The 25,923-nt window shown below is 41.7% G+C and overlaps 2 protein-coding genes across 2 annotated transcripts; both read left to right on the forward strand.

The window, feature by feature from the left end:
* Positions 1 to 240: 240 nt before the first annotated feature.
* Positions 241 to 23,527, forward strand: LOC118491524. The gene is made up of 5 exons (XM_035989369.1): positions 241 to 608; positions 740 to 1,062; positions 1,252 to 1,746; positions 22,292 to 22,461; positions 23,423 to 23,527. The coding sequence occupies exons 1-5, from the start codon at positions 241 to 243 to the stop codon at positions 23,525 to 23,527; spliced, it is 1,461 nt and encodes a 486-aa protein (XP_035845262.1).
* Positions 23,528 to 23,977: 450 nt separating this feature from the next.
* On the forward strand, positions 23,978 to 24,511 carry LOC110875585. The gene has a single exon (XM_022123998.1). It carries the CDS (start codon positions 23,978 to 23,980, stop codon positions 24,509 to 24,511), a length of 534 nt encoding a protein of 177 aa, XP_021979690.1.
* The last annotated feature ends 1,412 nt before the right edge of the window (positions 24,512 to 25,923 follow it).

Below are 25,923 nucleotides of genomic sequence, written 5' to 3' on the forward strand. Positions count from 1 at the left end.
TGGTTTGAGAAGGCAGATTCAGTTTTTGCTATGTGTAACTGTCCTGCTGGGGACATAGTGAAGTATGCCATGGGCATACTCGAGGATGGTGCCCTGACATGGTGGAATGCCTAGGTTCAGTTGTTGGGCATCGAGGCGGCAAATGCCACTACCTGGGATAACTTTAAGGAATTGATCAGGGAGGAGTATTGTCCTCACGATGAGATCTAGAAATTGGAGAACGAGTATTATGACCTGAAAATGGTGGGATCTGAAATTGAAGCATACGTGAAGCGGTCATATGAGTTGGCTGACATGTGCCCGAATCTGTCCCGACCTATGCGTCGAAGAATCGAGTTGTTCATTAAGGGATTACCTCCACGAGTGAAGGGTTTAGTTACTGCAGCAAATCTCAACAACTTGACACAGATTGTCCGTTTGGCTCACAAGATCGTTGATCAAGAGGTGGAGAGTAATTCACTACCACCACGTGTTTCTGCTACCGCTACTGCCGCTACCACAGCCACTACCCCACCACTGACGGCAAACAGAAATGGAACGACGCTGACAAAGCAACCAGTGTCAGCCAATCTCAGAAAAGGCCAGACAACAACAACAACAACCGCAGTGTCAGTCAGTCGTCCTCAGTCAATCAAGGTCAAGGTAGTAATCAGAATCAGGGTTCTTATGTTGGGAAGAAGCCACAATGCAGCAAGTGTGGCTATCATCATTACGGACAGTGTGTCCGGGCTTGCCGTAGATGCGAGAAAGTGGGCCACGAGGCCAAAGATTGTAGAGCCCCACAACCGAAACAGCAACAACAGCAAAACCAGCCGTATCAGAGACAGCAAAGGCAGCAACCTCACCAGAGTCAGGGTTTCAAGAAGGGGTGCTATCAGTGTGGGGATGAGGGCCACTTTAAGCGGGACTGCCCTCAATTGAATCAAAACGCCAACGACAACAACCGCCAGAATAACAACAATGCTGGAAATAACAACGGCAACAATGGGGGCAACGGTGCTCGTGGAAGGGTGTTTACGATCGGTGCTGGGGATGCTAGGAATGACGGCAATGTCGTGACTGGTACGTTTTCTGTGAACAATCTTATTGCTTCTGTGTTATTTGATTCCGGTGCCGATTGGAGCTATGTGTCCCTAGAGTTTAGCCAGCGACTAGGGTTAACTCCCACACCTTTAGAGGTTAAGCAAGTAGTAGAATTAGTCGATGGTAAAACGATAGAAGCTTCGCATGTCTTTTTTGGATGTAAACTAGATCTCGTGGGTCAAGTGTTTGATATTGATCTTCTTCCTGTTACCCTCGGTAGTTTCGATATAGTGATTGGTATGGATTGGCTATCTAAGCACCAAGCTGAGATCCTGTGTAAGGAAAAGATTGTGCGTATTCCTCTCCCTGATGGAGAGCCATTGTTGGTTCAGGGGCATCACAGTGGTGCGATGGTCGGTATTATTTCAGCTATGCAAGCGCAAAAATCTCTACGAAAGGGGTATCCTTCCATTCTGGCACTTGTTACGGATACTCCGTCAGGAGAAAGAAAGATTGAGGATCTGCTAGTGGTATGTGAATTCGCCGATGTATTTCCTGAGGAACTTCCTGGTTTACCTCCTCATCGCCAAGTGGAATTTCAGATCGAACTTGCACCAGGAGCAGCTCTAATTGCTCGTGCTCCTTACCGTTTAGCATCTGGAGAATTGCAAGAACTGTCTAACCAGTTGCAAGAGTTGTTGGACAGAGGCTTTATTCGACCCAGTTCTTCGCCTTGGGGAGCCCCAGTGTTGTTTGCAAAGAAGAAGGACGGATCCTTTCGGATGTGTATAGATTATCGCGAGCTCAACAAGGTGACAATCAAGAACCGTTATCCATTACCACGCATCGACGACTTGTTTGACCAGTTGCGAGGGTCAAGTTTTTATTCGAATATCGACTTAAGATCCGGCTATCATCAGGTGAGAGTCCGAGCGGAGGATGTTCCGAAAACGGCTTTTCGAACGCGCTATGGGCACTATGAGTTTTTGGTTATGCCGTTTGGATTTACGAATGCACCAGCGGTCTTCATGGATCTCATGAACCGCGTATGCAAGCCGTATCTTGACGATTTCGTTATAGTATTCATAGATGACATTTTAATCTACTCGAAGAGCAAGGAAGATCACGAGCGACATCTGCGTCTTATCTTGGAGCTCCTGAGGAAGGAGCAGCTTTGCGCGGAGTTGTCTAAGTGTGATTTCTGGATTCGAGAAGTACATTTTCTTGGGCATATTGTCAACAAGTTGGGATATATGTGGACCCTGCCAAGATCGATGCTATTAGGAATTGGGCGGCGCCGAAGAATCCTTCGGAGGTGCGACAATTCCTGGGTCTTGCAAGGTACTACCGTCGGTTTATTCAGGATTTCTCGAAGATCGCTCAACCTCTTACCTCCTTGACACAAAAGAACGTTTCTTATTCTTGGGGAACGAAACAAGAGGAGGCTTTCCAATTATTAAAGCAGAAACTTTGTAGTGCACCGATTTTGTCATTACCTGAAGGCACTGAGGATTTTGTGGTTTACTGTGATGCATCGATTCAGGGTCTTGGTTGTGTGTTGATGCAACGCGAGAAGGTGATAGCTTATGCTTCTCGACAGTTGAAGGTACACGAGAAGAATTACACGACTCACGATTTGGAGTTGGGAGCGGTGGTGTTTGCGCTCAAAATCTGGAGGCATTACCTGTACGGTACTAAATGCACTATTTATACCGACCACAGGAGTCTTCAGCATATTTTCGGCCAGAAGGAACTGAATATGCGACAACGACGATGGTCGAGTTACTAAATGATTACGAATGTGCCATCAAGTACCATCCGGGCAAGGCAAACGTTGTGGCTGATGTGACAACTCGAGTTTCCAAGATTTCAATTCCGCATTTATTGCACGTTCATTGGTTGTTTAGTTGTTTATTTGCACAATTAGTTGCTATGGAATTGTATACGTTTTGATGCAATGAATCGTATTGTGTGATTGTGCATGGTTATGTGTTAATTGTGAAAGACTTGTCAAATATATGAACTTGGTGGTGAAACTGTGAAATTGTTTGAGATGGTGTACTATTGAAAAATATAATAATTAAGGGTGTATAGAGTAATTAGTGAAACTTAAACTATTCTTAACCCTAATCCTTTTTCACTAATCATTACACAAAACAAAACACGTACTTGCAATCCTCTGATCTTCTCTGGAAATCATCATCTTCATCACAAGCACAAGTCTCCTGCATCAATCGTAACCTTGCAATCTAGTTAGAATCAATTCAAGGTAATCGTTAATTATTGGTTTTGCTAATTGTTGATTGATTCATTCATGCTAAACCCTAGTTTCATTTGATATTCTCTGCTCATTGATTAAGTCTGATTTATTGAGAAATGAATAAGGTTATTATGTAATCAATTGCCTGATGATTCAGATGTATGATATGTGTGAACTGTTGATGATTGATTTGATTCTGTACTGTGAAATGTGTGAGGTTAGAGTTTCAGGATCGTATGAATGTTGTTGCGTTACTCATCGTATGTTTTTGTGCTATTAGGGTTTTGACTTCTGAATGTTAATAGTGGTCTGAGTTTTATGATCTGTTGCTAGTCCGACTTTTGTAGACACTAGATGGTCCGAATTTTGTAAACAGGATAGCATGTCCGAACTTTGTTCAAGCATTATGGGGTCCGACTTTTATAAATAACATGGTCCGACTTCTGAGTTGAGTTGGCTTGTCCGAATATTGATTGTACAATATGCTTGTCCGAGTTTTAACCCCCCCACACCCATGTCCGACTTTTAACCCCCAACCTTTGGTCCGTGTTTTTACCCCCACCCCTCTAGTCCGACTTTTAATCAGGGAAGCCCCCCCCCCTCATCTTTTGTCCGAGCTTATGCCTAGGGACCTTTGGTCCGACTTTTATGAAGGGGAAACCCCCCACTTCTTGTCCGAATTTTAGAAGGGCAAGGCCCTGTCCGACTTTGTGTAATGATTAATATGAAACCATGAGTTGTATGTTATTGATGTTGAATTTGTTAAGATGTGTATGCTACTTTGTTAAGCCACTAACTCCGTTAAACTTGTTAAGTTTATTAACGCCGTTAAATGTACTAAGTATGTTAACAGTGGCAAATATGTTAATATACATGTTAGACTAAACTGTGAAATCAAAGACGTGACGCATGAATTATGTGAACACGATTAACTGTTTACGTGATGTATGATTCTATATATATATATAATCGTATGATACTGAATGCAACTGTATGATCCTGCATGTATGAACATTCTATGTGATATCAGCCTGTACACAATAAACACACACAACACAGTTGCTTGAATATCAATGACTCGCAAACCCTAATTTGATGCAAACACTTACATCGTATCATGTGCAATGAATCCTAGGTCGTGTGTAACGGACTTAGACATTTAATAAACCCTAGAAGCAATAACATACCGAGCAATCCAAGGTGAGTTCACACAGCCAAGGCATGGGATTCCCAGGTTGGGAATTGGGTTGGGAAGATTTGTATTGGATAATTACTCGTACTTACACTATTTCTAGACTATATACCATCGTCCTCAGGTTAGTCAGGACACTTACGTAAAACCTACGTAAATTAGAATCTACCACTGTCTCCCGGGTCGGGAGGACACTTACGTAAAACCTACGTAAACTCATACCTACTACTGTCTTCCGGGTCGGAAGGACACTTACGTAAAACCTACGTAAACCCCACGCGTACCACTGTCCTCGGGGAAGGGCACTCACGTAAAACCTACGTGACCTTGTACGTATTCCTGTTCTCGGATTAAGATGAACACATGGTTACAATAGCCTAGTAAGGATAAACATGGGAAGCCCCCATTAGTAATAAATATAATCATGGGAAACCCCCACTATTAGTACATACATACGTGGGAAGCCCCCACTAAATGAACATACGAATTACTGCTACGAACTTACTTTCTGTGAACTCGCTCAACTAGTTGTTGACTCTCTGCTGCATGCCTTGCAGGACCTTAGGTACATATGGAGCTTGCACAGGGAGGAGCAAGTCGTTGTGGACAAGGATCGTGAATGCTATGATTGAACGTTATGACATTACTACTTATTTAAGATTGGGCTTTTACTTATTTGCTTCCGCTGAACGTTGAACTATTACTTATGTTTTGAACACCTTTCATATGGATGGGTTTGGTTTAATGACATTTACTTTTACTATATACATTGTTCTATATGATTGGTGGCTTGATCCTGGTCAGTCACGCTCCCAAGCGGTAGTACTCCGCGTGTGGATTTTGGGGGTGTGACAGATTGGTATCAGAGCCATTGGTTATAGAGAACTTGGTTTTAATAATGGAAAACGTTTTTATTAAAACCAGACTATAACCAGTACAGTGCTCTCAACGATCCACAACGACGCTTCGCTCCACGTGCAAGACTCAACATCTTAGGTAATAAGGTTTATGTTTATTACCTGCATGCTAGAATTACATAGAACTTTGCTCGCAGTATGCTTAGATTACATTGCTTACTATCTGTTATTGCTTGAGAACACCTATGTGCTTACACTCTTCTGTCATCGCACTACTCGCGAACCATTCTCACTTATTCTACTTTTACTATGAAGATCATGTCTGGACGTGTGAACATGACTCAAGCCCAGTTGACGGCTCTTATCAATGAACGAGTAGCTGCGGCACTTGCAGCCGCACCAGCAGGTAGTATACCCTGCGGATGTGATTCACACTAGGATCTTTAGATCCTACATTAACTCTAGTGTTTAACTTTGTCCTATTTGTACACAATAGGTCAACACGCCCCAAAACCTGTCTGCACATTCAAGAACTTCATGGACTGTCGTCCAAGCACATTCAATGGCACAGAGGGAGCAGTGGGACTACTCCATTGGTTCGAAAAGCTCGAGTCGGTATTTGAAATGTGTGAATGCCCTGAGGATCGCAGGGTGAAGTACGCCACTGGCACGCTGGAAGAAATTGCGCTAACTTGGTGGAACGCGCAAGTTCAGATTTTAGGGTTGGCAGCTACTAACGCCACCCCTTGGAACGATTTCAAGGAACTTATCAAGAGGGAATACTGCACACGGGATGACATCCACAAGTTGGAAGATGAGTTTTACCATCTGAAAATGATAGGGTCGGAAATCGAAGCTTACACGAAACGGTCGAACGAACTGGCCATCTTGTGTCCAACCATGGTGGACCCTCCGATCAAGCGCATTGAGTTGTACCTCAAGGGTCTAGCATCAGAAATTCAGAGCCATGTGACATCGGCTAATCTCGACAATATCCAAGACATTCAGCGTCTTGCTCGTCGCCTCACAGATCAGGCGGTGGAACAGAACAAGTTGCCCAAACGTATTAGCGCTACTACTGCTACCACATCAGCCGCTACTCCTACTACCCCCAATGACAACAAAAGAAAGTGGGAGGGGGATTCTAGCAAGGGTTCAGCAACAGTTCAGTCTCAGGCTCAACAGCAAAAGACTGATCACTACCAGAGTCCTAGTCAGCAATCTTCTAGTGGTCACAGGCAGAAAAGGTATCAAGGATCTCACCCCAAGTGTCACAACTGTAACAGGCATCACAGCGGCCAGTGCAACAAGGGTCGTTGCCAAAGGTGTCTCAAGATGGGTCACGAGGCCAAAGACTGTAGGAGTCCACGGCATGCGAATCAGAACCAGCAACTGCAATTACCAGCTCCACAAAACCCGCAACAGCAGCAACAGCGGGGCAACAGGGGATGTTTTCAGTGTGGGGCTAAAGGTCATTTCAAGCATGATTGCCCCCAGTTAAACCAGAACCAGAATCGCAACAACAACAACAACCAAGGCAATGGTAACAACAACGGTGGGAACAATAACTGCAATGAAGCTAGGGGTCGTGCTTTTGTGCTGGGTCGAGGTGACGCAAGGAACGATCCTAACGTGGTCATGGGTAAGTTTCTTCTCGACGACATTTATGTTACTGTATTGTTTGATTCGGGTGTGGATACAAGTTATGTGTTATTGAAAGTTAGCCAAATGTTAAAACGTGCACCAACTCCCCTAAATACCAAACATGTCGTAGAGTTAGCTAATGGTAAAAATATAGAGGCCACACAAATAGTTCAGGGTTGTAATCTTATCCTCGCTGGTCAGACTTTCTCCATCGACCTTTTCCCTATAGTTCTGGGTAGTTTCGACATCGTCGTGGGTATGGATTGGTTATCCAAGCAGCAAGCAGAGATCTTATGTAAGGAGAAGATTATTCGTATTCCCCGTTCTGGTCAAGAACCTCTCGAAGTTCAAGGCGACAAGAGTGGTGCTGTGGTTGGCATCATCTCCTTCTTGAAGGCTCAGAAATGTTTACGAAAGGGGCACACTGCCATTTTGGCACTAGTTGCTGATGCATCGACGAAAGAGAAAAGAATAGAGGATATCCCAGTTGTACGCGACTTTCCTCAAGTGTTTCCTGAAGATTTACCTGGTCTACCGCCTCATCGCCAGGTCGAGTTTCAAGTCGAGCTAGCTCCAGGAGCAGCACCTATAGCTCACGCACCGTATCGTTTAGCTCCAACCGAACTGGAAGAACTGTCAAAGCAACTACAAGAGCTCTTGGATAAGGGCTTCATTCGTCCAAGCTCTTCGCCTTGGGGAGCTCCAGTACTATTCGTGAAAAAGAAAGACGGTACTTTCAGGATGTGCATTGATTACCGCGAACTGAACAAGGTCACAGTGAAGAACCGTTATCCTCTGCCGCGTATTGATGACTTATTCGACCAGTTGCAAGGGTCGAGCTACTACTCCAAGATCAATCTAAGGTCCGGTTACCATCAACTGAGAGTCCGGGACGAGGACGTCTCCAAGACAGCATTCAGAACTCATTACGGTCACTACGAGTTTCTAGTCATGCCTTTTGGGCTTACGAACGCGCCTGCAGTTTTCATGGATCTTATGAACAGGGTGTGCAAACCTTATCTAGACAAGTTCGTCATCGTTTTCATCGACGACATTCTGATCTACTCCAAGAGTCAGGAGGAACACGAGCAGCACTTACGTCTTCTCTTGGAACTTCTTCGAAAGGAACAACTGTACGCTAAGTTTTCAAAATGCGACTTCTGGCTTCGTGAAGTCCATTTCTTAGGCCATGTGGTGAACAGGGATGGGATTCATGTCGATCCATCCAAGGTAGATTCGATCAGGAACTGGCCTGCACCGCGTACACCAACGGAAATACGCCAATTCGTGGGTTTGGCGGGGTACTACAGACGATTCATCAAAGACTTTTCCAAGATCGCACAGCCGCTTACAATGCTGACACAGAAAGGTGTTACCTATCATTGGGGTAATACACAGGAAACAGCTTTTCAGTACCTGAAGGATAGACTATGCAGCGCACCTATTCTCTCATTGCTAGAAGGCACAGATGATTTTGTGGACTATTGTGATGCATCGATACAGGGTCTTGGTTATGTATTGATGCAACGGGATAAAGTTATTGCCTACGCTTCGCGACAACTCAAAGTTCATGAATGGAACTACACGACGCACGATTTAGAGCTGGGAGCTGTTGTTTTCGCGCTCAAGATATGGCGACACTACCTGTATGGTACCAAGTGTACAATTTACACCGATCACAGGAGTCTCGAGCATATCTTCAAGCAGAAGGAATTGAACATGCGTCAACGACGATGGGTCGAGTTACTTAATGATTACGAATGCGCCATCAAGTACCATCCAGGCAAAGCCAATGTTGTGGCTGACGCTCTCAGTCGAAAAGATACTCTACCTAGGCGCGTACGAGCCTTGCAGCTTACTATTCAGTCTGATCTTCCTGCACAGATACGAAATGCTCAGGTAGAAGCATTGAAACCAGAAAACGTCAGGGCTGAAGCCTTACGCGGCTCAAGGCAACGATTAGAACAGAAGGAAGACGGCGCCTACTATGTAATAGGACGTATTTGGGTCCCACTTTATGGCGGTTTACGAGAACTTGTGATGGATGAAGCTCACAAGTCTCGCTACTCGGTACATCCAGGTTCGGATAAAATGTATCACGACATCAGAACTACATATTGGTGGCCTAGCATGAAAGCCCACATCGCAACTTACGTCGGCAAGTGTTTGACATGTGCAAAAGTCAAAGTGGAGTATCAGAAACCAGCGGGCCTACTTCAGCAACCCAAGATACCGCAATGGAAATGGGAAGAAATTTCCATGGATTTTGTTACAGGCCTACCCAAATCTCAGCGTGGGAATGATACTATATGGGTGATCGTGGATCGACTCACCAAGTCTGCTCATTTCTTGGCTATTAAGGAAACGGATAAGTTCTCCACTCTCGCAGACGTTTATCTTAAAGAAGTTGTTTCGAGGCACGGGGTGCCCACCTCTATCATTTCGGATCGGGATGCACGATTCACGTCAGAGCTATGGCAAGCGATGCACAAATCTTTTGGCTCACGGTTAGACATGAGCACAGCATATCATCCTCAGACGGATGGGCAGTCTGAGCGCACGATCCAGACTCTCGAAGACATGCTTCGAGCTTGCGTTATCGACTTCGGCAACGGCTGGGAAAAGCATCTCCCTTTGGTGGAGTTTTCTATAATAACAGCTATCACACCAGCATTCAAGCCGCTCCATTTGAGGCATTGTACGGGCGTAAATGCCGGTCACCTCTCTGTTGGGCAGAGGTGGGGGATAGTCAGATCACGGGTCCAGAGATTCTAGTGGACGCCACGGAAAAGATTGCGCAGATACGACAACGCATGGCGGCAGCTCGCGACCGTCAGAAAAGCTACGCGGATAAGCGTAGGAAGCCATTGGAATTTCAGGTCGGGGACCGGGTTTTACTTAACGTCTCACCCTGGAAGGGTGTGGTTCATTTTGGGAAACGGGGCAAACTCAATCCGCGGTATGTCGGACCGTTCGAAATCGCAGAAAGAATAGGCAAAGTAGCCTACAGATTAAACTTACCAGCTGAACTCGATGCAGTTCACAATGTTTTTCACGTGTCGAATCTGAAGAAGTGCCTGTCAGATGAGACCCTCATAGTTCCCTTAAAGGAGCTCACTGTCGACGAGCGGTTGCAGTTCGTCGAGGAACCTGTTGAAATCACGGACCAGGATGTTAAGGCCCTCAAGAACACGAGAATCCCTCTTGTTCGCGTTCGTTGGAACTCCCGTCGCAGCCCATAGTTCACCTGGGAGCGTGAAGATCAAATGAAACTCAAGCATCCCCAGTTATTCGGAACCAATGCAACCACTACTGAGGCTGAAGCTACTAATACAGAATTTCGGGACGAAATTCCAAATCAACGGGGGGATGATGTGACACCTCAGGAAAATCAGTAAACGATACAACTCACCTAGCTTCCTCAGTAACCGCATGCTAAATTTCGGGACGAAATTTCTTTCAAGTTGGGGATAATGTGACAACTCGAGTTTCCAAGATTTCAATTCCGCATTTATTGCACGTTCATTGGTTGTTTAGTTGTTTATTTGCACAATTAGTTGCTATGGAATTGTATACGTTTTGATGCAATGAATCGTATTGTGTGATTGTGCATGGTTATGTGTTAATTGTGAAAGACTTGTCAAATATATGAACTTGGTGGTGAAACTGTGAAATTGTTTGAGATGGTGTACTATTGAAAAATATAATAATTAACGGTGTATAGAGTAATTAGTGAAACTTAAACTATTCTTAACCCTAATCCCTTTTCACTAATCATTACACAAAACAAAACACGTACTTGCAATCCTCTGATCTTCTCTGGCAATCATCATCTTCATCACAAGCACAAGTCTCCTGCATCAATCGTAACCTTGCAATCTAGTTAGAATCAATTCAAGGTAATCGTTAATTATTGGTTTTGCTAATTTTTGATTAATTCATTCATGCTAAACCCTTGTTTCATTTGATATTCTCTGCTCATTGATTGAGTCTGATTTATTGAGAAATGAATAAGGTTATTATGTAATCAATTGCCTGATGATTCAGATGTATGATATGTGTGAACTGTTGATGATTGATTTGATTCTGTACTGTGACATGTGTGAGGTTAGAGTTTCAGGATCGTATGAATGTTGTTACGTTACTCATCGTATGTTTTTGTGCTATTAGGGTTTTGACTTCTGAATGTTAATAGTGGTCTGAGTTTTATGATCTGTTGCTAGTCCGACTTTTGTAGACACTAGATGGTCCGAATTTTGTAAACAGGATAGCATGTCCGAACTTTGTTCAAGCATTATGGGGTCCGACTTTTATAAATAACATGGTCCGACTTTTGAGTTGTGTTGGCTTGTCCGAATATTGATTGCACAATATGCTTGTCCGAGTTTTAACCCCCCACACCCATGTCCGACTTTTAACCCCCAACCTTTGGTCCATGTTTTTACCCCCACCCCTCTAGTCCGACTTTTAATCAGGGAAGCCCCCCCCCCCCCTCATCTTTTGTCCGAGCTTATGCCTAGGGACCTTTGGTCCGACTTTTATGAAGGGGAAACCCCCCACTTCTTGTCCGAATTTTAGAAGGGCAAGGCCCTGTCCGACTTTGTGTAATGATTAATATGAAACCATGAGTTGTATGTTATTGATGTTGAATTTGTTAAGATGTGTATGCTACTTTTTTAAGCCACTAACTCCGTTAAACTTGTTAAGTTTATTAACGCCGTTAAATGTACTAAGTATGTTAACAGTGGCAAATATGTTAATATCCATGTTAGACTAAACTGTGAAATAAAAGACGTGACGCATGAATTATGTGAACACGATTAACTGTTTACGTGATGTATGATTCTATATATATATATATATAATCGTATGATACTGAATGCAACTGTATGATCCTGCATGTATGAACATTCTATGTGATATCAGCCTGTACACAATAAACACACACAACACAGTTGCTTGAATATCAATGACTCGTAAACCCTAATTTGATGCAAACACTTACATCGTATCATGTGCAATGAATCCTAGGTCGTGTGTAACGGACTTAGACATTTAATAAACCCTAGAAGCAATAACATACCGAGCAAACCAAGGTGAGTTCACACAGCTAAAGCATGGGATTCCCGGGTTGGGAATTGGGTTGGGAAGATTTGTATTGGATAATTACTCGTACTTACACTATTGCTAGACTATATACCATCGTCCTCAGGTTAGTCAGGACACTTACGTAAAACCTACGTAAATTAGAATCTACCACTGTGTCCCGGGTCGAGAGGACACTTACGTAAAACGTACGTAAACTCATACCTACTACTGTCTTCCGGGTCGAAAGGACACTTACGTAAAACCTACATAAACCCCATGCGTACCACTGTCCTCGGGGAAGGGCACTCACGTAAAACCTACGTGACCTTGTACGTATTCCTGTTCTCGGATTAAGATGAACACATGGTTACAATAGTCTAGTAAGGATAAACATGGGAAGCCCCCATTAGTAATAAATATAATCATGGGAAACCCCCACTATTAGTACATACATACGTGGGAAGCCCCCACTAAATGAACATACGAATTACTGCTACGAACTTACTTTCTGTGAACTCGCTCAACTAGTTGTTGACTCTCTGCTGCATGCCTTGCAGGACCTTAGGTACATATGGAGCTTGCACAGGGAGGAGCAAGTCGTTGTGGACAAGGATCGTGAATGCTATGATTGAACGTTATGACATTACATACTTATTTAAGATTGGGCTTTTACTTATTTGCTTCCGCTGAACGTTGAACTATTACTTATGTTTTGAACACCTTTCATATGGATGGGTTTGGTTTAATGACATTTACTTTTACTATATACATTGTTCTATATGATTGGTGGCTTGATCCTGGTCAGTCACGCTCCCAAGCGGTAGTACTCCGCATGTGGATTTTGGGGGTGTGACAGCTGACGCCCTCAGTCGAAAGGATACTGCACCTAAGCGTGTGCGAGCATTACAACTCACCATTCAATCTAGTTCCCTTCCCAGATACGAGATGCTCAGGTAGAAGTGTTGAAACCAGAAAACGTCAGGGTTGAAGCTCTACGCGGCTCAAGGGTCAAAAGTCCCGCTTACTACGTAACCGGACGCATCTGGGTCCCAGTCTATGGCAATTTACGAGAACTTGTAATGGAGGAAGCACATAAGTCCCGCTACTCAGTACATCCTGGTTCAGATAAGATGTACCACGACTTAAAGACTACGTATTGGTGGCCTAGCATGAAAACTCACATAGCAACTTACGTTAGCAAATGTTTGACTTGTGCTAAAGTCAAAGCGGAGCATCAGAAGCCCTCGGGTCTACTTCAGCAGCCAGAGATACCCACGTCGAAGTGGGAGCAGATCGCCATGGATTTCGTTACAGGGTTACCGAGGACTCAGGCTAGGAATGATACTATTTGGGTGATTGTCGACCGTCTCACAAAGTCAGCGCATTTTCTGGCAATCAAAGAAACAGATAAGTTTTCACAGCTGGCAGCATTTATCTTAAGGAGGTGGTTTCTAGGCACGGGGTGCCAACTTCTATCATCTCAGATCGAGATCCGCGTTTTACTTCTGAATTATGGTAGTCAATGCATAAATCGTTCGGTTCACAACTCGATATGAGTACCGCATATCACCCACAAACGGATGGTCAGAGCGAGCGCACCATTCAGACACTTGAAGACATGCTGCGGGCATGTGTAATTGATTTTGGGAAAGGATGGGAGAAGCACTTGCCGTTGATTGAGTTCTCCTACAACAACAGCGACCACACTAGTATCCAGGCAGCTCTGTTCGAAGCATTGTACAGGCGGAAATGTCGTTTTCCTCTCTGTTGGCTTGAAGTGGGTGACAGTCAGATCACAGGCCCTGAGCTTGTGCTTGAAACATCAGAAAATATTGCTCAGATCCGAAACCGTATGGCCGCAGCGCACGACCGCCAGAAAAGCTACGCTGACAAACGTAGGAAACCCTTGGAATTTGAAGTTAATGATCGCGTCATGTTGAAAGTCTCTCCCTGGAAGGGTGTGGTGCATTTCGGGAAACGTGGCAAGCTAAACCCTCGTTATGTAGGTGACAGTCAGATCACAGGCCCTGAGCTTGTGCTTGAAACATCAGAAAATATTGCTCAGATCCGAAACTGTATGGCCGCAGCGCACGACCGCCAGAAAAGCTACGCTGACAAACGTAGGAAACCCTTGGAATTTGAAGTTAATGATCGCGTCATGTTGAAAGTCTCACCCTGGAAGGGTGTGGTGCATTTTGGGAAACGTGGCAAGCTAAACCCTCGTTATGTAGGGCCATTCAGAATTCTGGAGCGAATTGGTAAAGTGGCCTACAGGTTGGAGTTACCTGCTGAGTGGGTAACGTCCATGATGTGTTCCATGTGTCACAGTTAAAGAAGTGTTTGTCTGATGAAACATTGGTCGTACCATTTCAAGAACTGAAGATCGACGACAAGTTGCAGTTTATCGAAGAACCAATTGAGATTATGGACCGGGAAGTTAAGGTTCGCAAGCACAGTCGTATTCCAATTGTGAGAGTTCGTTGGAACTCACGACGTGGACCGGAGTTCACATGGGAACGCGAGGATTAGATGAAGCTTAAGTATCCACATTTGTTCCCCAAAGACAAGACCAAACCTAGCAAATCTAAAGTTAGTGCAACTAGTGAATTTCGGGACGAAATTCCCATTCAAGTTGGGGATGATGTGGCACCCGCGGAGAATGCGCAGTCATCTTGATCTAACACTGTACCGTTTTGGATTGCTTGCCAAATTTCGGGATGAAATTTCTTTCAAGTTGGGGATGATGTGACAACCCACATTTTAGACTTCCTTGATATTTTAATGTAGCTCGTATAAACGTTATGTGATCATGTGATGTGGTTAATAGAATGATATGAGTTTGATTATTACTTGATTGTGTATATATATATGTATATATGACTCGGTCGCACAAGATGTGCTTAATCGCACAACCTCCTCATTTCACAACAAATATGGTGGGCTAGTCCACGGCCCAACATGAAACCCAAGGATGGGTTTCAGCCCATAACTCTTGTACGCATACACTAAGGGGGGGGGGTGTAGTTTCTCATTATGTTGTCATAGATCAAATCACACAAAACCCTAATCCTTCCCTCTCATCATCGACGACAGTCTTCACCCTCAAAGCCCTCGTCGTTTAGCATCATCATCCCTTGTCTCAACCTTCTTGCACGTACACATCACTTCTCGGTTAGTGATCATATTCATAATTAAGATGTTTTGCATGATTGATTTGTTTGTAATTGTGTTAAAAGGTTATGCTGTGGTCTTGGTTATGAATTAATTGAAATAGTGATTACACATGTTAGCAAGAAAATGTAGGAATTCACTCATGATTTGTTATACACCGAATACACGATGCCAGAATCGTTGAAGTTTAAGCATGCTTATGATTATGAACTGTTGAATCTGAATAAGGATGTTATGCAGTTAGTTCATGTTATGTGATGATGTTGGTTCAAGGAATTGTTTCTTAGATTGGTTCGATTGTGTGTGATGATGAATGGATGAAATCATAGGAATCGTTGGTTTGAATTGTTTTGGTAACTGTTATGGGTTTAATGATCAAATGATAGATCTAGGGTTCATGCAAATCAATGGAATACGAAAACTGTTGGATGATTGGGTTGCCAACTAAAATATGAAACTGATTTCCTTAATTTACGGCCAATCGCATAAGGGAATTGGATCGCACAAAAGATCCATAAGCGCACAAGTCCGAATGGACAACACCCGGATCGCACAAGCTCAGCCAAGTCGCACAAGTTAACGTTTGGGCTAAACTTTCCGGTTGGGTCACACGCTGGCCCAATAGTCAATCGCACAAGGCATACGTCAGTCGCACAAGATGTTGGGCTGGTATGAATGTTGGGCCGGGTAACTGGGTTGAGTCGCACAAGAGCAGCCGAGTCGCACAAGGCCTTGGGCCGAAAAGAGAAGTGGGCCTGAATAGCTGGGCCACGCGCACATATGAATATTTGGTGTATAGATTGATACATGATATTTCAAGCTGGTATATTAATCTGTGTACTGACGAATGATTTCGTGATGCTATGTGTTGTATGATGTATGTTATGTGATGTTACCTGTTATGTGATTAATAAGTAAACGACACTGACTAGAGTTGATAACCATGTTAGGATGTGGTTGGTAGATCAATTGTGAACCAGTAAATTTCATTACTGAGCAATCCAAGGTGAGTTCACTGCTCTTTTCTAAGCATGCGTCCCGGTGGTTTGGGACATCTGGTAAACGTTCCGGGAAGGAATGTTGGGTAAACTGTTAAACTGGGATGTTGGTTATTAAACTCAGTATCTATCATATAAGACCCCTTACATCTACCGTGTTGCTGAGAATGCAACGAGGTATTTAGTTGATAGCGCTATTAGGATTGGCACCCTCAAGCTGGGCCGGAATGGAAGGGCGTGAACTAATTACCTTGACCACTTGACCAATGCTTTGTCAGAGGCATTGGGGTTTGGGCAAACACATCTAGTAGCCACATACGGTAATCAAGTTAATAACATCATCAAAACAAAACATTGAACTGTCTTAAACATACAACTGGTAACTAAATGCGTTAACAAAACTTTGAACTCACCAGCGTGGTCTGACACACTTGTCTGCATGCTTGCAGGTCGTTAGATTTCTGAATATGGACTTGCTATCTGGGAGTGCTGGAGTGGTCATGGATCGATACTCTTAGATACTTGCTTTATTGATTACGAACTTATGTTTTAAAATAATCAACTTAAAGTTTACATTATGCTTCCGCTGGATATTTACTTTGGTTTGAAACCCATGTTTTGGATTTATATATTTTGAAATAAATGGAATGTTTGTCTAAATTATACGCGTAGTTCAATGTGATTGGTGGCTAAGATCCTGGTACGTCACACGCCCCGCGGTGTTTCCGCAAGTGGTATTTTGGGGGTGTGATATTAAATCTTAGTATGCCACGTCTTACGTATAAACCTAGTTGGTTGCGAATGTCTAAACGGAAATGTTTTTTGTATGAACAATTAAGTTTATTTCTAATGGTATGTAAAAAGTTCAAATTGGGTCGTGATTTTCGACAATAAAGTATTGAGTTTAGACCTTATGGAAAGTGGACGTTACAAGTTGGTATCAGAGCAAAGGTTTGAGGGATTCGAGCACAAGTTAGAGTGCTCGAACTCAAACTGATGGCTCACTCAAAGGTGTGTTCGCTCCAAGATCGCGCACGAGGTAAAAGTTAAGTTTTCGGTAGATGTAAGTATGTATGATGTGCTAGCAATATAATTTTAAGTATTGTATGTGGGGGAGTAATAATGGGGGTGAAATGGGAAGTTCCCGGGCCCGTTTGATTGGAAACGGACCCGAGAAAATGATTAAAACACCCAAAATAGGACCTGCAGTGAAACGACAGCAAACATGCCGTCACCGATGGCGGTCTTGTGTGTGACAACTCGTATTTTAGAACCTTCGTTGTGCTTTGATGTAACCTGTATAAACATTACGTGACTAGTTGACGTGTTTGATGATGGAATATTGTGCTTTGATATGCTATGTGTTATGTGATATGAAAATTAGAACGTGAATATGTGTCCGATTGCATAAGCCCTTTGGGTCGCACACCTTGTCCCTCGTCACACACCTCTCTCGGCCCACTCTTATTGGACTCGAGACCAAGGGGGCAACCCAAAGAAGGGTTCGGCCCACTCCCTATGCGCATGCATATACCCACAATGGGGTTTTGATCCTCATAATTTGCAAACACTTAACACACACACAAAACCCTAACCTCTCTACCCTCCCTCTCGGAACCGACGACAAGAATCTTCTTCGGATCGCAGTTCATCGCTCCATCTCGCCCCAACACTTGTAGTTCTACACACTTCCGGTTAGTGTCTTGTTCTTGTTGGTTGTTTGATCATTGATGTGTGTTATTATGTGATATTTAGGGTTCCATTCTAGTAGGGTGATTGATGAAGTTATGAAAAACAGGAACATGTAAATGATTATGATGTTAGTTTGTATTCTACTTAGTGAATTAAGAACTTGCCAATTGTTAGAATTGATAAACCCGAATGTGACTAGGGTTTTGACAGTCAATATGTGCAAGAGTATTTGGTAGTCTGGTAGTCATGTTAGGACTCGAGACCAAGGGGCAACCCAAAGAAGGGTTCGGCCCACTCCCTATGCGCATACATATACCCACAATGGGGTTTTGATCCTCATAATTTGCAAACACTTAACACACACAAAACCCTAACCTCTCTACCCTCCCTCTCGGAACCGACGGCAAGAATCTTCTTCGGATCGCAGTTCATCGCTCCATCTCGCCCCGACACTTGTAGTTCTACACACTTCCGGTTAGTGTCTTGTTCTTGTTGGTTGTTTGATCATTGATGTGTGTTATTATGTGATATTTAGGGTTCCATGCTAGTAGGGTGATTGATGAAGTTATGAAAAACAGGAACATGTAAATAATTATGATGTTAGTTTGTATTCTGCTTAGTGAATTAAGAACTTGCCAATTGTTAGAATTGATAAACCCGAATGTGACTAGGGTTTTGACAATCAATATGTGCAAGAGTATTTGGTAGTCTAGTAGTCATGTTAATTCGAGTCGTATGAAAATCATGGGATCAATGGTATGGCATGTTTAAATGGTTTTATTGGGTGAATCTGATTAAGGAATAGTTGAATTCTTGATGTTTATGATGTAGGGTTTGCATATTGATGTTAGAACTCATTAAACTAATAATCCGATTGTTACTGTTCTTGATTGAGAATGATTAAGGTAATATGAATGTGCATGATTTCTGAATTCAATGCTGTTTAATCTGATTTGTGAAACTGTCAAAGTTGTTTACTGATGTTATGAAATTATTGAGCTGCAAATAAGGAAGTTTGTTACATCTTTTGGTTTCGACACGGGTTGCGAGTCGGGAACCCACGGTCTCGACTCGAGACCATATCCCAATTGCACAAGAACAACAAGACTCGAGACCATGGTTGCGGGTCTTGTTGCGACTCGAGACCACCGGTCTCGAGTGATAAATGCATAACCCGAGACCCTTAGTTGCGACTCGAGAACTCCAAGACTTCAACCCGAGCCTGCACTGTCCCGACTCGAGATCCCTAGTCTCGACTCGAGACCACATAATCACACCCTCTATTTGGACTTGCACTATTACATGCCTGTGTAGTTGGGCTGCATATTTGGGCTCTGTCTGTTTACGTAAATGTTATTGTTGAATGTTGTATGTACTGTTAATTGACTGATGTGATTATACGTGTATGCCATGATCAATACTTGTATGCAACTTGCTAGTATACATGTAGAAAATATACGTGCGTTACTTGGTTTGAACCTGACTTGTGTGGTAACCCTACTAAGACGTGGTTGACCACAATTAGCTCAAGTGACCTTTTGTTTATCTGTCGAGCTAATCTAAGGTGAGTTCACACTTTCTATAAGGCATGGGATTCCCGGTGGTTTGGGAATGGGTTAAGAAACTAAAACGGAACCTGCATATTCTCCTTGGGTAGAATATGTACCTCCATCCTCCATGGGAAGGATGACAACATTAAACCTGCGTATTCTCCTTGGGTAGAATTCGTACCTCCATTCCTCCATAGGAAGGATGACAACATATAACTTACTAGACAAAACTCTATCATGAAGTCCCTCAATTTTATATCGACTTAATCGCCGGGCCAATGGCGAGAAGGTCATTAGTTAAATAGCGTTATTAGGTTCGACAAGCCTCACACCATGCCGCAGAGGACAGGAGTGGACTAATGGATCTGGGCACTAGTCAATGATGATAGACATTGACGCATGGCACATAAACATGACTCCAGTCAGTTGTCGATATGGTAACAGGTCTAGTGGTTAACATGGGGTAGCCCCCGCTGGTTATGGTTTGGGAAACAAGGAACGGATTAAATTATGGTTTCCAAAACAACTAATGGTTTTTGGAACAACATTAAAATGGACAACCAACTGTGAACTCGCTCAAATTTGTTGTTGATTCGTTACTTTATGCCTTGCAGGTCGTTCGGTGTTTACTTGGAGCTTGCACGAGAAGGAGAGGTCGTTGTGGGACATGGGCTGTTGAGCCCCATGTTAAACATTTGAACTTTTAAACTTACGTTTTGGATTATAAACTTTATGCTTCCGCTGATAACTTAAACTTGGTTAATTTCTTTTGGACACCAATTATATTGTGGTTAATTTTATGTTTACCTTAATACATTGTTCAATATGATTGGTGGCTTGATCCTGGTCAGTCACGCTCCCCGCGGTGATACTCCGCTAGTGGAATTTGGGGGTGTGACATTGTGCGTCGCCGACACCACCATTTGGGCTGACGCCCTAATCTCCTGCCTACGGGGGTTTTCAGCCGACGCCGCCTTTTTAGGCACCGTCGTCGATGGCTGTCCGGCCGTCGCTGACGCCACGTGTGGTTTCAGTCCACTGTTTTGTTTCATTTTACATACTAGGGGTCCCCGTGTTATCCGAAGGCCTATTTTATGTTCCCGTAGAGTCCTTAGTAGGTTTAATAAGATATATGTGACAACAATGGTGTGGTAATGAAGAAATGAAATTCATAAAAGTCGAATGTAACGTATGGAATGCATGAAATAAATGACGAACCCATAAAGTGGAGTTTGAAACGTATGATTATGAATAACGAAAGAAGTAAATGTTGACTAAAGTACTTGGATATGTGAAGGAACCTGAATTGTTAATTAATGAATATAAAAATGATGAGATTAGTGGTGAAAATAATTCAAAGAATGTGAGTTAAATGGAATTCGTATGAGAATTTGGATAAATGTATGCTTTGATCAGAATTATGCATTAGAGGCTTGTATCCTGTTCTTGAATGGTGTGATACTTATGTGTATTTAATGATTTGCTTTAGTATGATTGAGAGACGAATATGTGCTAAATGTGAATCATACGAGCCTATTAGTAAAGGATATGTTGAAATTATGTTATATAGTTGCTTTAAATGAAATTTGTTATTTATAGAATCATGGAGCATTAGCATGTGAAAGTACGTGTATGTGAAAGTATATGTGTATTGTTTAGAGGGTCATGTAAATTGTATGTGTCATACAATACGAGTATGAAATGCGTAGGATATTAATATTATGGCCTACCATATTTAGATGAATACATGTTCAAAAGTTTAAAGTGTGTAAGCAAGACAGTTGACTTTCTAAAAGTCAAGAGTATAGGGATATCATGGAATGGCCATTGACGTAATTGTTAAAGTAAAGAGTTAATGTGTTATGTACTAGATGAATTACGTGTTATGCTTGATGATAGTTTAGTTGTATGGAATTGAAATGAGATAACTATTAATAAATGTCACATTTATACGAAATTTGACTAACAAAAGTCAATTAACGTATGAATAGACAAAAAGTGAACAGTTGTATGTATGCTCACATAAGCTAATAATATTAGAAAGTAATAAATCTTGTCAATTAACTTGACCATGATGGCAAACGGGTTAAGAGGAAGCAATGAGGCAAGCATGAACTTGGACGCTAAAGGAAGATGATTTCGCAATCACTTCGAAATTATTTACATGAAGATGTATACATGTTTGAATATTCGAAATCAAGTGGAACGTACAAAGAAATGAGAAATGTTAAGGTACGTCTTGTTGAAATGGTTGGCATAATGTTAAACCGGTAAGACCTCATAAATAGGGGTAAACCGGTCATAAATTTTAGTTGAGAAGTTTTAAGATGGAAATGAGAACTTGGTAATGTTAATGAAAGGTATGGAAAGGATATTAGTTAAGATGTTAGCTAAAAACGTTTTGTAAGTATGTACGAAATGAAAGTAAGTACAACGCGTACTACAATACTTATATACAAAAGTACTAAGTGGTGGTTGACTTTAAAAGGTTAAATTGCAAAAGTCAGTAAATAATAATTATTTACAAATATTGAAAGTATTACGTAAGAAATGCAACGTGTAATGTAGGACACTCATTAGTAAGGGATTTGTGAGAGAACGTAGGTGAATTTAACACCAAATACAGTGAATGAACAAATGAAAATGGTATATTAAGGGATGGTCATGTATTGACCCGTTGAGTACGGGTCAAATGAGAGGAAATGATACATTAGGAAACGGTCATGTATTAACCCATTGTGAATGGGTCAAAATGAGTTGATAAGCGCCACAATTGAAGGGATTTGAACGAAATATGCTAATCCTAAATTTTATAGATGATGGAGGTAGAATGCTTGATGTGATAAAACTGGTAGTGTTGAGAAAGGATGTGCACGAGCAGAAGTTCAGCACACCGATGAATGAGGTTAATCCGGTTATGGTGAGAACTCATGAAGGAGCGGGACGATCCGGGCCGCGGATCATTGGTCTATGTAATGAAATAAAGGTTAGTAAAATATTTAGTTCTTGAGTGATGAGTAAGAATCTGTAGATTGAGTTGTACGTGTGAACGAAATAAAGGGTAGAATAATTATGGTATGGTATGAAATGTTCGACCTTTAATGGTCAACATAAGAAGATATTTATATCATTATGGGGAAGATCTAAAGTTCTTGAATGAAAGTTTAGACTAATTGGTTAAACGCCTATATGATGCTTTTGCACAACATACCCGGTTAGTATAATAAGTAGTGCATGCAAAGAGTTAATAATAAAGTGATACGAAAGATTAAATTTGAGGCTAGACTAAAAGTTGTAAGTAGTTCAAGGAACAGTAGAAAATGTAGATTGATGCTTAAACCTCATGACGAGTATGGATAAGTGAGTATGAAAATGGTAATTATGATGGTGTATCAATATTTGAATGTTTATAGTAGGGTGCGTGCTATCATATGCTAACCTTCCATGAGGATATGAAAGAAATTAGGAGTAACGTTAATAATGGAATGCAGTGGTTTGCTCCAGATAAACGGGAATGAAATAATAATTATCCGGTGGCAACGTTTAACTCAAATGAATGTTAGTAAAATAAGTATGTAAATGGTCCAAATTATAATGTGAGCGAAAGTACCTAGAAAGGATGCTAATAGTAGAACACCGAGGTAACCTCACGACAGGTATTCGTGGGGCTAATGTTAGAATTTAATATCTTCTATGGTGTATGAGTGAGGTGGAAATAGAATGACCCACTGCGAATGGTAAATGCATGAAAGCTCAACTCCTGATTTTAAGACGAGAAGAAGATATATACTTATGATTGTAAATGAATACTACCTCTTAAATAAGTCACGGTATTCAATTCACCCTGAGGCAACAAAAATGTACCGGAACTTGAAGGCAAACTATTGGTGGCTGGGTATGAAACGAGATATTGTTAAGTATATCGCGAAATGCTTAACATGTTTCAGAGAGAAGGCAAAACATCAGAAACCGTACGGATAATTACAACCCTTGGAAATTCCGGTATGGAAATGGGAAGAGATAACAATGGATCTGGTGACAAAGCTACCTAGAACGAAGAAGGGGCGCGACACAATGTGGGTAATAGTGGACCGACTCACAAAAAGTGCCCATTTTTTTACCTATTCGAGAGACTTATTCATCGGAAATAATGGCGGAAGTTTATATGAACGAGATAATTTCTCCACACGGGGTGCCCGTGTCAGTCATCTCGGATCGGGATACGAGATTTACCTCTCGTTACTGGCAAAAGTTTCATGAAAATATGGGTACGAAGCTACACATAAGCATCGCCTATCACCCCTAAACAGACGGCCAATCAGAAAGAACCATCCGAACCCTTGTGATGACCATTTACCACTCGTGGAATTCTCTTATAATAACAGTTACCATAGTGGTATCCAAATGGCCCCCTATGAATTATTATACGGAAGGAAGTGTAGGACTCCCATATGTTGGGGGGAGTAGGACAAAGGGAACTTGCACCTAACGATTTAATAGCAATGACCAACGAAAAGATCGATCTTTCTAGAGCACGACTGAAAGCAGCTCAAGATCGGCAAAAAGCCTATGCGGACAAGAGAAGACGTCCTATCGAGTTTCAAGTTGGAGATTATGTTTTACTGAAAGTATCTCCATGGAAGGGCATAACCCGTTTTCGTAAACGGGGTAAATTGGGTCCTCGTCATATTGGACCATTTAAGATTGTAGCCCGAGTCGGGAAGGTTGCTTATCGCTTAGAATTGTTGTCTACTCTAGACGGGATTCACAATACTTTTCCTGTATCACAATTGAGAAAGTGCCTTGCGGATGAAACGGCGTTCGTGCCTCTTGACGACATTGAATTGGATAAGGGATTAAACTATGTTGAAAGACCGATAGCCATTAAAGATGTTAAAGTAAAGAACCTTCGTAATAAAGCCGTTAGACAAGTCCTTGTACAATGGCAACATCAGAAAGGATCGGAAATTAAATGGGAAGCGGAAGATGAAATGCGAAAGCACTACCCCTTTTCTCTTCGGTACGTAAATAATTAATTTGTTATGTGTCCAGGTTTCGGGGACGAAACCTCTTTTAAGAGGGGTAGACTTGTAACACCCCAAAAAGATTTACTAGACATAAAAGTTAAATCAATTAAAGATTTAACTTAGTTAATGGAAATGATACAAATATTAGTAATGTAATGAAAAACGTATAAGATAATAAGTAAATAAACTAGAAGGGCCAAAGGTGTAAATTACTAAAACTCAATTTATAAAAAAGAATTAAACCCAAAACACACATAGTGTGTGTGTCTGGGGATCGAACAAGAACAGGAGCACAAGGGGAAACCCTTGTTTCAAAGAATCAAGCAATTAAACTTGAAATTGAAGGATAATCCATTGCATGAACATCAAATAACGCTCTACTGGACTCGATTATTGAAGTGGTAAGTTCAATTCTTTGAAATTATGATTTTGTAGGAAGTGGGTTACAACCCTATATTGAGTTCATGTAACAAAATGTGTAAATTGGAGTTAAGAATGCCCTCTAGAACAAGTATCATGCTTGATTTTAGGTTATTGAATGATTTTAGTATAAACCCATTTGATAAAAATATGTTATGAATGAGATGATCAAAAATAGAAGTAATCATGTGTAATTCTAACATATGATGTTGTTGGAAATACTTGAAATGTTAAATAAATCAGTGAAGGTTAAGAAGGATTTATGAATTTGGTTGATTGTTGGTAAGCTACTAGATGAACTAGTAGGATTAGGTCTTTGAATATTTGTACAAAATGTCCTATCAATGCGAAACCCGCCAAGTGTTCGATGAAATGTCTAAGAGAACAAATATGTGAAATTTGTTCATTTATGATAATGTTGTCATATGAGGAATTATATGAATGATGGAATGGTATAGTTTGGGCTAAAAGAGTGAATGTATTAATGTAGGCGTAAAAGAAGAAAGCTCAAACGCTAGGAAATTGGAAAGCTCGCAAGATCGAGGTATGTTGTTTTATGCATACAAACTTTATTTTGTAACTTGTCGTTTTATATCAAAATCATAATTATGTAGCCCGTAGTAGTTATGTTATAGATAGCATGACCCATCATAAATGGGTCATATGAAAAGAAAGTTTAAGAATGATATTGTGTTATGATCGATTTGTCTCGAATGAACCGTATATTGGAAAGTTGTGTAAGAAGGGAATCTAATTACTCGAACCATTATAAATGGATTGGAGTTGATGAAAGTACAAAAGATGAAAGGAATGTATTCGTCCGTGGTAAACGGACCGAATGGAAGTTTATGTTACGAATGTAATTACTCGTTTCTAGCGGGTTAATAAATGTATGTTTTATCTCATTAATAAGATAGTATGTTTTGACCCGTTTCAATGGGAAAGTTGTCACACCCTGGCTTTGCGGAAGCGTGGTTAATTTGGTGTGACTTCTTAATACC

Source organism: Helianthus annuus, chromosome 4, assembly GCF_002127325.2.
Source record: "Helianthus annuus cultivar XRQ/B chromosome 4, HanXRQr2.0-SUNRISE, whole genome shotgun sequence".
NCBI classification, from domain to species: Eukaryota; Viridiplantae; Streptophyta; class Magnoliopsida; order Asterales; family Asteraceae; genus Helianthus; species Helianthus annuus.